At 51.7% G+C, this 12,745-nt stretch overlaps 1 protein-coding gene across 1 annotated transcript; it reads left to right on the top strand.

The window, feature by feature from the left end:
- The first annotated feature begins 1,774 nt into the window (after nucleotides 1-1,774).
- NPS (neuropeptide S) lies at nucleotides 1,775-11,941 on the top strand. Its single transcript, XM_087824091.1, has 3 exons — nucleotides 1,775-1,845; nucleotides 8,917-9,019; nucleotides 11,765-11,941. The coding sequence occupies exons 1-3, from the start codon at nucleotides 1,775-1,777 to the stop codon at nucleotides 11,939-11,941; spliced, it is 351 nt and encodes a 116-aa protein (XP_087680217.1).
- The last annotated feature ends 804 nt before the right edge of the window (nucleotides 11,942-12,745 follow it).

Genomic DNA, 12,745 nt, shown 5'->3' with positions numbered 1-12,745 from the left:
CTCAGGCATCTGTCCCGAAGGGTGTTCAGTTCACCCTTCTCCGTGGCTCCTGGTTCAGCTCCGAAGAGATGGGTAGACTGGCCTTCGGAATATCAGCAGATACGGACCCACAGAGACATCTCCCCCCCCCAGCACAGACCGTCTGCACCACGACTGGCACGTGGGTGTCCTTGTACATGACAACTACCGCCGATCAACGGCCGCCTGGAGGGCCGTGCTGGAAAAAATTCAGAGGTTACATCTCAGTTCAGAGAAACCGGGTACCCCAATCAATCAGTGACGTCTGCTGCGGCCACCAGGGGTAAGGTGGGGCGTTCCAAGTTCCCATGCCATCCTGCTGGCATTTCCATGCAGCTTGGAACTGTCCGTGTTCCTTTGCGCAGACTTTTCCCAGCTGTTCTGTGCATCTGCTAAGGACGGAAACCAGGACGTCGACTTCTTTGAGTCCCCAGCACTCGGCACAGAGCTGGGCACTTTCACAGACAAGTGTCATTTTGTCGCTCTCAGAATATTGAGACACTGACTTAGATAGAACCCGAATTCCTTACTGCGTGTTACTAGCCGCCGGTTTCTCCCCCCCCTTCACTGCCAGGAGCCCGGGCACATAAAGGAACCTGCCGTGGTCACGTGGCTTATGTCACCTGCTGACGCCTCCCCTTCCCCTCGGGAGCGCTTTCCACTCCGCCCTCCCCGTGTTAGAAGCCTCCCTTGTTAGGATTTAAGGCCTATAAAGAGCAGCGGTCTATTTCTGGCATTAAAATTGCTGTGCGCAGGTTAATTTTCTAGGATGACGTCTCCAAATTGGGTAGAAATACGGGTGGTTCGCAGTTAGGGGCAGGCGCACTCGCTAACGGCGCTTTTACCGCGAGGTCCTTTTACCGGGGGTGGAACCAGGAGCCGAGGCGGCAGCCGCGCCTCTGCTGAGCGGGGTGAGACCCCAGGCTCTTAACCACACTGTCGTCAGGAGTGAACCGACTGTCACACAAATTGCCATGGAGAAATTATTTGCACTGTCTCCCATATTCAACCACCCTTCACGGGCGACTTCGCTAGGTGGCTCGATGGAGCTCCGTTCTCCCGAAACCTCTCTGGCACGACTGCTGCCCGGCTGTCCTATCTCCCAGAGTCCTTCCTGGTTCGCTAGGAAGACGCCAGATGGGTCAGACCCAACTGTCCCCCCCCAGGTTGGGAAGTGAGGGCGGCAGGCCTGTGACCGACAGGTACCATCGCCTGAAACGAGTTGTTCTCACGCTCGAAGGTGTTAGCGTCGCTGTGTGTCGGGAAGCGACACTTCGTGCTGAAAGGGTCAGTCAGATTTGCTGGACCGCCATCCAGGTTTTCTCAGATGTCAGGGTTCCCTCTTCCCTGTGCATCGGCAGGATGAGCGTATCGTCGAGGGGAGAGTGCGCAGAGCGTGTCTGTGGAGAGACCCAGGGCACGGAGTGAGTCGTTCCCCCGGCACAGGCCCGCCTTTGGAACCACCGGGCCTGGGCTGCTTTCCCAGCCTCTCCTCCCTGGGCTCTGGGCTTTGTGGGGAGCAGGATGCATGGGCTTTGTGGGGAGGAGGGCGGGCCGTCCTGGCTGAGCTGGCCTGGGGTCCGACCTTCTGTCTTCGTTAAACTTCCTCTCGGATGGGGGAGGCGGCGGCTGCTCAGAGTGAGGGGTGAACTGGATCCAGCTCGGGAAGGTTAGGACCCTCTCGCTCAGCTGCCGGGAAGTGGCTTTTGGAAACAGGTGGTGCCGTCTGCGACCCAGATTACAGCAGGTTGATTCGATGGCGGTAAACACGACCTACCTCCTCTGCCAACAGATGGACACGTCCTTCCCTTATGACCCAGCTACCAGGTAGGGTTTCAATGACCTGTGTTTAAAGTTCCACCGGGGAATGGTTATATGAGTATAAAAATTAAGGGAAGAAATATCAAGGGAGAGCTACTAAGTACTCAGGGGCAGAGGAGAACTTTAAATGAATGCTACTCATTAACAATTTCAATTACAGATTTTTTTTTTTTTTTTTAAGGGACAACCAGAGAGAGGAAACTTGTGACAACAGGGTCCAAAGGCCTCCTTTACAAAGAAGCAACTTTCCAAACCCTGCGGCCCGGTTCTGAAGGCGCCCACATGGCCGTGGGCCGTGCTCTCTGTGAGCGTGGATGCTCCCGAGGGGCGGGTAAGTCGAGCCCCCCCGGGGGCGCGCTCGGGCCTTTCAGGGGGTGGTGACTGCGCTGGGGTCGTCCTCCGCGCCCTCCTCCGAGACCGGGCTGTGGCGCAGGCGGCTGCTCTTCATCAATCCCATCTCCCCACCGGCTCCTTCCGAGCTCCCTCGCCACCAGCATGAGGGACCACGACTTCCGAGCCGTAAATGGCTCCCCAGGTCCTCGCCCTCTGCTGCCAGGTGAACCCGGAGACAAAGCCCTGGATGGTTTGGGAGCCTTGAGATAGAAGGAGCTTCAGCCTGTGCTGTAAACCCAGCTGTGCGTCCACCACACACAGGCCCCGGCCTCAAAAAGAGCTCACCCGGTGCACGCGTCACCAGCGGCCGCCCCACCCCCACCCCGCTCCTCTGTTTTAAGGATCTCGGCTGATTTCAATAACTGACCATTTGGGCCACGTGCTTTTTCTCTTTCCGAGCTTTAAGTTCCACGCCGTGTGGCTGCAGGTGAGCCCCGGGCCCGCCAGGACCCGTGAGTAACTTGTCTTTCTTGGCAAAGCTTCCTGATGGCCACTGCTGAAGGGCGTGTCCCAGTCACAGGAAGAGCCACAGGGGCTGGTTATGGACAGGCTGAGGTGGGCACAAAAACAGACACGCCGAGGGCGTAGGACTCACCCCGGCGCAGCAGCGAGGGCCACCCGCGCCGAGGCTCAGAGGGAGACACTTCCATTTTGGGGACGTGGGACAAGGGGAGAAATGATGGGTTCCCCGTGCCTCCCAGCAGGGTCTCCCAAATCACTAACGCAGACAACCCGTGGCCCGGCCTCCAGGGGGAAGGGAAAGATGCCTGCGGAGCAGACGCCTCCGATTTGGTGCAAAGGGGCTGAGCTGGGCCACCCCTCCCACCTGAGCCCCAGACAGGCCCATCCCCGGGCCGGGCTGATGGGCTGTGGCTCTGGCTGCTTTCTCCAGGAGGGACCTTTCTGCAGAAGGTGACAGACAGCAGCGGTTGGGCTCCCGCTGACATTTACACTGCGGAGGCTCTTTCTCCCGCCAGCCACTCCTGAATAAAGCGTGTCACCTCCTGGCCTTTTGTCTCCCCACCTGCCATTCTTTTCATCACTGATACCTGACGCCCCACCGTCGTTTTCTCCCCAGAAACACGGGCCTAAGAGATGAAGAGGCGGCGGCTGATCTTGGTTCCTAACCCAGCCCACCCGTGGGCGGCTGTCTGCCTGTCCGCTCGCCTCCCCGAGGGCAGGGGGCGTCGTCAGAGCGGCAGGCGCAGCCTCTGTGGGGTTCGCCTCTTCCGAGCTCCTGGGAGAAGCCGCTCTTCCCCGGAGGCGGTTCTTTCCGTGAGAAGACAGGCCGTCTGGCAGGGCGATGGGGCAGAGCAGACGGCGCTCGGGTTTTGTCCAGACACCGTTTAGCTGGCATCCAGCGTTGGCCCCCGTGTGATCCAGGTGGGGCCGGTCCCACGCGCGTGCCACCCATGGTCCCACAGGCCCCGCGCTCCGTGTGAGGCTCCACTGCCGCTCCTGGCACCTCCTGGACGGGGAGCCCTCATTTCCCTTTTGCACTGGGCTCCACAGATCATGCCCTGGGGCCTGGGTCTTGGGCACGTTAGCAAGAAGAGTGGCAGCCCCTGTGGAGCAGCGCCAGGCCCTGCCGGTGTGTTAACACATCTCACCCTAAGCCTGCGGGCAGTGACTGGGATTTAGTGTTGGCTCCATTTTCCAGATGAAAAGGCAGAGGCACAGAGAGGTTAAGCCACTTATCTAGGTCACAAAGGTAGGGTCCACCCAGACCATCGAGCTACAGAGTCTGTTCTCAGAGTCCTTCATTCTGCTGCTTCTCAGGCAGAAACTTGCTTTTCCTGTGTGGGCCTCTGGCCTTCAGGGGCCCGGAGTCCCTGGCTCCCTGGTAGCAGGTCTCCCCTGGGCCTCTGGGAAGGGCCCGGCCCACTTTCTGAACAGTTCCGGCATCATGGGTCTCGCTTGCCCTGGACCCACCTGAGTGAGGTCTCGTGACCCAGCCTGGCCAGTCTGATCTGACTTTCTCTCGTGGGAATTCTCCTCCCGGCTCAGGTCTCCCACCTCGCTTGTCCGTAAGTTCTTGCCACCCAGGCGCAGGGTCTGCCAGGTCCCTGTCCCAGGCACAGGGGTCTAACTCCCCCTTTAATTCCACGAGTTAGCCAGGGCCCACTGTCCCTCCTGAGTTAGCCAGGGCCCACACCTGTCTCTTACAGCCTCGAACCCGGACCCTACAGGACCTCAGGTGCTCCTCTGTGGCTCAGGTCAGGGTGTCTGCCACGCTGGGTGTGGTGACGGAATGACGCTCGCTTCCTGGCACAGGCCTGGCCCACAGCAGGTGTCCAGAGAGGGTGGTCGCCATCTGAGTTAAAAATGAAGGATTATGTTCTCCATGTTCCTGTAACTTCGCCTTTTCGCGGTATTACTGGGAATTCAGTCTTGCGGCTGCTCTGAGAAATTACATGTTTATCACACGCTCCGCTGAGACTCCGGGGAGCCCTTTACTCCAGAGTGAAATGAGGTTGCGTCTTTGACGGGTCTTTTTTGTGATGCTGACATCTTTCTCAAGCAGCGGCTTCCTTCAGCATCTCCCTGAGCAGCCTGTGAAGCCGTAATCCACGCGGGCAGGCGGAGATGGTGCCAGGGCCCTCTCACTGCTGCCAGCGAGAGGAGAGGGGCACGGCCTAGGGCTCTGAGGCCACACCCCAGGCATTGCAAGGCTGTCCCGCTTCCTGTCTGCGAGCCCCTCCCCAGAGCACCGTGTAGGATGGGAAGGGAGTGGCCGTCTGCTGCGGGGGCTGTTGATGCTGCAGGTCGGCTGGAGCGGGCAAGTCAGTGCCAGGCTTTCATTGAAATTAAGTAAAGTAATTCCAAAAGGAGTAGAATTCCAACGTCCTCACAAATCTTTCAAAACCAGATTATCTGTGCTATTGCAATCTGGGGTTGAAGTTGGCTGCTGGAAGGCCTCCCAGCTCCTGATGCCCGCAGGTCATTTCCTCACCGCGTGGGGTCACATCGGAGCTTGGGGCAGCTAGCACTTGCATGTCACTGTGACAACCAAAGTGCCCGCCTGTGAGCCTCCCACACCCAGGAGGCCAGCACCGCCCGAGCGGGCCTGTTAGCCCAGGACAGCAGCCTCCAGGCTCCATGAGGGGCTTCAGGGAGATTTGCAGAGACAGAGGAGGTGCAGGGTGGGGGTGCACGTGGCACACTCACGGGCGGAGAGGAAGGGGACCCAGGGTCGGGAGAGAGGAGGAAGCCAGCAGAGGGCAGCCTCATGGAGGGTGGGAGGAGAGCGTGTTTCACGAAGGAGAGAGGTTGGTGGCTGTGTCCAGTGCTGCTGAGGCATCAGGTGACCTAAGAACAGAGAGGTGACCTCACATGGGAGAGCTTTGGTGGCTTTAACGGAAGGAGTCGTGGTGGGGATACCAGCCTGAAACGGGTTGTGGAACTCACGTGGGCTATTCTTTTAAAAACGACCAGATGTTTTTTCTGATATAAATTACAGTATGTTTGTGAACTGATGGTAGTAACCCGAGAGAGAGAGAGAGAGAGAGAGAGAGGGAGAGAGAGAGAGACCAATGCTTGCTTATCTCTAGAACAGTGGTTATCAACTGAGGGCAGTTTGGTTCCCCCGTCCCAGGGGGCACTTGATGGTGTCCGGAGGCATTTCCAGTTTTCACAGCTGGGTGGAGGTGTGTGGGCATCTAGCGGCCGGGGTGCTGCTAGGCCCCTCCGCTGCCCACAGCAGCTCCCAGGACGCCTCAGCCCCGAGCCAGCAGCGCCGCCGGGGACCTGGCTGGGGGCGGAGAAGGCGGCCTCACCTCGCACTGCGCCCTCACCTGCCGGCCTCTCGCCTTTTATTCCCACAGGGCCCGGGTCGGGACCACCGGGCCACTCCGAGTGCCTGTGTGACAACTGCAACACGCCCCGTGGGAGTACCCGCGGACTGCAGCGGAGGTTCATTTCGATAAGTTAGCCTAAGCTCTGCACAGGCCTCTGTTCCTCCTACTCGGGTGGAGAAGCCAGAAAACGTGCTCGGCCGCACTCTGCATTTTAATGATACTTTCAGAGGATGGCAGTTGTATGAATTAAGCAGCAGTAAAATTAAATTGATTTTCCCACATATGCTAAAGGCTGCAGGCTGTAGAGTGCGTCATAATTAGGAACACTGGAGTCAAATGTAGGATTTTTTAAAAACACCAAAATTCTAAATTACACTGAACTGATAACATTTTCCAGCTTGTCGCTTGTTTCCTTAACATCATTTTAGCACAGTTCCAAGTTCGAGTTTCAGCAAGGAGCTCAACTCAGTAACAATATAGTCGGTGCTTGTGGGTAGCTCTGGAAATTAGGAAAGAAAGGGCCTCCTTTGGTCTTTTCTGTCCAAAATACGTCCGACTTGATGTGCTTGAACTTCTGAAGCATGATTCAGAGAGTGTCTCTCAGCTTTAGGGTTGACCGACAAGAAGCGAAAGTCAAAACGAATTTGTCCCTTCTCACTTGTCTTCCACGTCGGTGTCATGAAGAAGTTTGTGAAAAGGGCTTGGGTGACTAAGACAGGTGCACTGTGACACATAGGAGGGTAAACTTGTAATGAGAAAAGTCCATTAAATCCCAAGACTGTGTTGAATGCTAACCTGCCCTTTAAGTGTTGACAATGGGTCTTTGAATGTTCTAATTGTATCACAAATATCTGTCATAGACATCACACTACAGGTACAGTCACCAAGAGAGGTGGCCCAGTCCTGGGCAAAGCCCTGTGAGCCCTTGTGAGCAGACTTCTTTACAGGCTCCTAACTCCAGATCCATTCCCCCCGCCCCGCCCCTGTCTAGAAGCCACCCCACATCTCCAGGCCTCCAGTGTTCAGCATCTATCATCTCCCCACAATCAAAACCTGGTTAAAAAAACCCAACCAAACAACCCTTGCATTAAACTTTTATAGGTTAAGGTGCATGCGATCTGGTGAGCATGCTGCTGAGCTGGGATGTCCTGATCTAGACCCAGTGAGGTAACAAAAGGCTCAGCTTCTGATTCACAGGAAGTCAGGCCTGATCAACAGTTTGAGAAAGAAGCTGAGATGCCAGAGCTCCGGCCCTGCCTCAGAGGTCAGGGCCATTTACAGGACCCAAGCCCAGCCCTGCCCTGTCTCAGGGTCTGCCCACCTGCGGCCTAACCCCTGTTGTTAATAAGCTCCAATGAATGCAAAAGCCTTAGAATTAGGGAGGTCTGCCCTGCCCAGGACAAGCAGGGGAGCAGGAGATGACCAGCTATGTTAGGTCCAGTGGGAGGACAGGGCCTGGGGGTGAGTGTCTCCTGTGAGAATTTTCATATTCTAGAGACAGAGAGAGTTAGACTTCATGGTAATTCACCACACTACAGAAACACACCCTTCTCAACACCTAGTGGTCAATATAGTTAAGTTATCCTTTGGTAAGATCATGAATCAATAATTATATTATTATAACTGCAAGTGATACTCCCAGCTGAGTCAAGTAGTTAACTGCGAGTACTTTTGATTCATATTTATTCTCACTGGAATGAATATGTGTTTCTGTCTTTCTTTATTTTTGCTTAATTTTCTATGGATCTATCACTAACTCAACCTCAGATTCTCCAGCTGCTTATGTCTTCTCAAGACATTTAGATAATCTATGGTTTTCATCTTCTTGCAGAAGTCTTTCCCAGATTCTTCTAACACCCCCCCGGGCTTGCTGCCCTTCAGGCCTGGCATGCAGGTCTCATTGGGGATCTCTCTTTGCCATGATGCTGCGAATTTTCTCCCTTTGTCTCCTGTGTTGATTTCCTAGTATGTGTATCTTATTGGTTTTCTATTTATAGGTTCATACCTTTATTTTGTTGGAACACATCCTGAAGTGCTTTCTGAGAAAAGTTGTGTGGGAACTACAATTCTGAGATCCTACGTAACTGAAAAGTTTATCATAATCTTATACTTAATGGATAGTTTGGTTGGGAATAAATTCTTGATTGGATATCATTTTTTTTTCTCCAAAATTTTGAAGGCATTGTTTATTGCCCATTGTTCTAAGCTGCCATAGTTATTTTTGAGAAATCCAAAGTATTCTGACTTTTGAGACTTTGTAGGTAATCTGGAAAATGGGTACAATATGCTGAAATTTTATAATGGTGTTATTTTGGCATGGGTTCATTTTATTTGTAATACTAGACACTTGATGAGTCCTTTCCTTTTAGAAAACTAGAAACTTCTGTATGAGGAAATGTTCTTGGGGTGGGTTTTTTTTGTTTGTTTTTGTCTTTTTGTATTGATGATTCTTTCCTTGGTCATTTTTTTTCTTTTCTAGAATTCCTATTATTTACATGTCAGACCTCCTGAATGGGTACTATTCTTTAATCATCTCAATTGTTCTTCTTAGTTTTTTCTCCCTCTCTCTAATATCTGGGATATTTAATGCCTGTTCGTGATTGTCTTTTTCGAACTTGACAAGAACAAAAGGCCACAGCCAGACCAATTAGTCACATATGATGGGACGTGATGACATTTTTACTCCTGAACTTTTCTAGTATAAAAGGCTCGCCCACAGAGACCCTGACAGCGAGCGGGAGGGCTTCGTCCATAGAGCCACTGGTCTGCAGAGTTTCGGGAGAGTCCAGAATGATTAGGTAAAAGACTGCGTTTTTCCACAAAGAAAAATGTTGAGTTTATACCTGCTTTTTAAAGCATATGTTAGCCTGAACAATACTAATCCAAGGTGCTCTCTTCTACTTTGCAGCTCATTAAAATTCAGTCTTCTTCTAGTTCTGTCAGTCTCCACGATGCATGTGTTTTGCTGTTACCCAGTTCCATCTCCTAAGGTAAGAGTTCTGCATCTATTTTTGATACTTGAGTAGATGATTGGAGCTGTACAGTATGTAAATTCAAAATAATGTCAAGGGAGATGTCACAGGAAAGTAATTTTCTCTGTTGTTAGAGCTTTCAATGAAAAACAAGTCTAAGTAGAGTCACGAAATTAGTAAAAATAAACATTTATGTGGCAGTGGGTAATACTGGAATATCATACAGTGTGTTTGGAATTATTTAGAAGTTGGCCACTGAATAGAAAAATGTCTGTTTCAGTGTCAAATGTAAATTGTTTTGCCTGCGATGATGTATTCATCCCACACGCATTCACACAGAATCAAAGTGAACATTTAACCATTGAAACGATATACAGATGACGCATTACAGAACTGTACATCTGAAACCTATATTGTTTTATTAAACAATGTCACCCCAATAAATTCAATTAAAAAATAAAACAGAAAAAATACAATTGGATCATTTTTCAAAAACAGTGAATTTTTCTAATGTTGCAACAATGGTAACTTGTTCAGATGTGGAATGCAGATAAACTATCAGATCTCAATAAAATATCACATAAAATATTAATTCATATATTTATTTAGCTCCTAATTATAGTCACCGAACTGTTTGAGACATCCAGAAACTGCATATCATTCTTTGGAATTTTTATACTATTTCTACAGGCCATTTCAGTTGTTTTATGTCAATACTTTATGAACAACTTTAAAATATTTTTTTGTCACTGACAGGGTTCCGTGCTTTTACTTTGTTTCACTAAAACTTAACCTGGCACACTGGAGTTACTAAAATCAATGAAACTTATGAAACTACTTTTATAATAACAAAATGCAGCATAAATGGTAAATGATAAATGTGGGTCCAAACGTCACGATCCAGCCATTTATACTTTTAGCATTCTCACTAATCTTTGCCTCTGCCGTCTCCTATTGTGTGTTTACTTAATCTAGCTACATTTTCCTGTTTTATTTCCTGCATTTAACCCTAATTTCGTCATTGATTCTATAAGACATCATGCTGATTGAGCTGCTGAATCCCCGCCCACAAATCGGTGTATTTTCTCAAGTGCCTTCCTAATGACTTTCTGTTCTTCCCCTGAAGGTTCGTTCCTGACGTTTCTGTTGAACAAGAGGCGCTCGTGTGCACTTTTCTTTTTAATTAAGAATGTACTTCTGTCTGATGTACTTGCGAGGCCTCCTGTCCGTCAGCGAGCCGTCTCTTCCCTCCGTTTTCCGTCTCTCTGTGCCTGCGTGTGACAGTTTCCTTCTCGTTACAGACCCATCAGGGGTAATGGTGCCAACTGGACTGTTTAAGGTGAACGGTTATAGAGACAAAGGAGGCGCAGCTTTTGTGCGTCCTGCTGGGGGCTTCACAAAGCCTGTCATCCCGGTGAACGTGCCATGTATCTCGCTAATGAGCCCGCCCGGCCGGGCGCCCTCCAGCGGCCCGCAGAGGGCATCGGGCCTTTCTGGGGGTTTCCGGGGTCTCAAATAGAACCGACGCGTTCCTTTCACAGCGTAGAGGCGCATGAGGGCTATTTCTGGAAAGAACTGTGGCGCTTCCTTCCTGAAACGATGCACAGGCCTCTCCTTGCTGGGGACTGAGCCTACATGGCATTATTTCATGCCTGGCTTTCCTCTGTGGGTGTTCAAATAAGAGTTTTTGATTGGGTTTCCTGTGATCAGTATTTATGAAACTCTGACTATTCCCAGATTTAAAAAAAAAAAAAAAAAAAAAAAAAAAAAGCCCATCTTTTACCCCAGAAGCCAGTGGAAATTATTTTTCCAGGAGCTCTGGCTGCTGGAACCTTCAGTCGCCCCACCACCACCACCGCCACCCATTGGGGGCAAAGAGTGCCAGGGAGCATTTTATGCACTCTGCCCCCATTTCAGCCTCCAAAGTCACCCCAAACCCAGCTGGTTTTCCTGCACCAGGAAAGGAAAGCGTGTGTTTTTTACTCCGTAGTGTTTATTTATAATAAAAGTGTCCAGCCCCCTCTTCCCCCCTTGTCGGTCTCGTGGAGTTGAAAACCACAGAAAGGACGGGACAGTGTGGGAAGCTGTTACCTGATTCTGGGTCACGCCTGCCTCGCCGACTTGCCGGCCCCGTTTCCTGGGACATGCCCTTTGCTCTTGAACTTGGCGTCTCCGCCTGCAGGGTGTGGCGCTGAGCTGCAGCTTCTCGAGGGCAGCGTGGGCTCTGAGAGTCCAGATTCCTACCTTTCGTGACTAAGCGTCCCCTACGCTGTCCTTGAGCCACAGATGACAAACCGAACCAAAGTCAAAAGACAGAGATGCCTCCTGTTAGGTAGCGAGACATCTCCTGGAGACCCGCGGCCAGTGGCCCGGGACCCGGCCGGAGGAAGGCAGTGCCCGCTGTCACCGGGTGGTTTGGCTGTCATGGGTGGTTTCTCTTAGTGAAATGTAAAAACTGTCCCCAAGGCTGACTAGTGCCAACTGAAAGGTTCTTTATCGAGCAATAGTGACAAGATTACTCCTTTCGGCGTGTGCAGCGCACACCGGGCAGCAGTGCTCCTAAGGCGTGTGCCCATTAGACGAGGGGGGAGATTGCTCCAAACAGTCCCTTGCGTTTAGATAAAGCATAAGTTCTATTTTAACAGAATTTTCTCCTTTAAAAGGTTGGGTCTTCCGGATTCATTGCCGTAAGATTCTGAAAATTGCTTACGGTTGAAAGGAACGTTTAACTCTGCCGCCGTTTCCCTCCCCCCGCGCCCCCAGGTGTCCGGGACGCCGGGTGACCTTCTCCTCCTGCTGAGCGGCGGCCGGGCCAGGGCGCCCAGGAGCGAGGGGCTGGGCTTTCTGCCGCTTTTGGAGAAGGTGTTCGCGAAACGGTCCTTTCGCAACGGAGTCGGCACGGGGATGAAAAAAACTCCCTTTCCAAGAGCAAAATCATGAAGACGTGTGCAGAGGGCCCTGGGGCGCAGCCTCAGACTTCGTAGAGTGTGGCTAGTGTGCGAAAGGCGCCTCTTCCTTCATCCTTAAGCGCTGCTCCGCTCTTACACTTCCTTCCCTCCTCGCTGGTGGAGAGCAAATGGGGTTTTAGAAAGTGATAACCTGTCTCCAGTGTTCACCACAGGAGCACACGCTGTTTATGGGACCGGTTAGGGACTTGCCTGGGTACCAATGACACATTCGCTCTGATCTTAAATTGGCCAGAAAGCATGAGTATTTTTACCAAAATGACGATGGGATGGCTTTTTTCTTGCCCATAATTCTGTAATATCATAATACTGAATTTGTTCTTTTAAATACAGTTTTCTGAAATGGCTTAGCAAGGCCAGTCTTGGGGGGATGTGCTGTTTCCGTTTCCGAAAGTCCTGTGAAACTCACCCCAGTGAGGATCCGTGTGCACCTGTGTTTTCCTCAACTGTCACCAGGAATGTTACCCTCCTGCTGTAACCCCAGCTGTGCTTGCCTGTCAAATACACTTCGGCATGGATTGTTTTTTTGTCTTGGAAATCTGTCACCTTTTAAAAACCTTACAACAGAAATACCGCCGGTAAGGACCATGGGAACAGACAGACCGCTGGTTGCCCTGCGGGGGGGAGGGGGCGTCTTGGAGGAGCCAGTGCCCCCAACCGCTGATGGGCCCCATTCCCTCCCGCTCCAGGGAAGAGCTCACGCCCCTCCCATTGAAACCCCTGGCGCTCCTTCTTAAAAAGACGCTGCCGCCTTGGTTGATGTGCTATTATTTCAAAC

The sequence above is a fragment of the Miniopterus natalensis genome, chromosome 14, assembly GCF_054644295.1.
Source record: "Miniopterus natalensis isolate mMinNat1 chromosome 14, mMinNat1.hap1, whole genome shotgun sequence".
Lineage (NCBI taxonomy): Eukaryota > Metazoa > Chordata > Mammalia > Chiroptera > Miniopteridae > Miniopterus > Miniopterus natalensis.
This window is presented reverse-complemented; position numbering and strand designations above follow the sequence as displayed.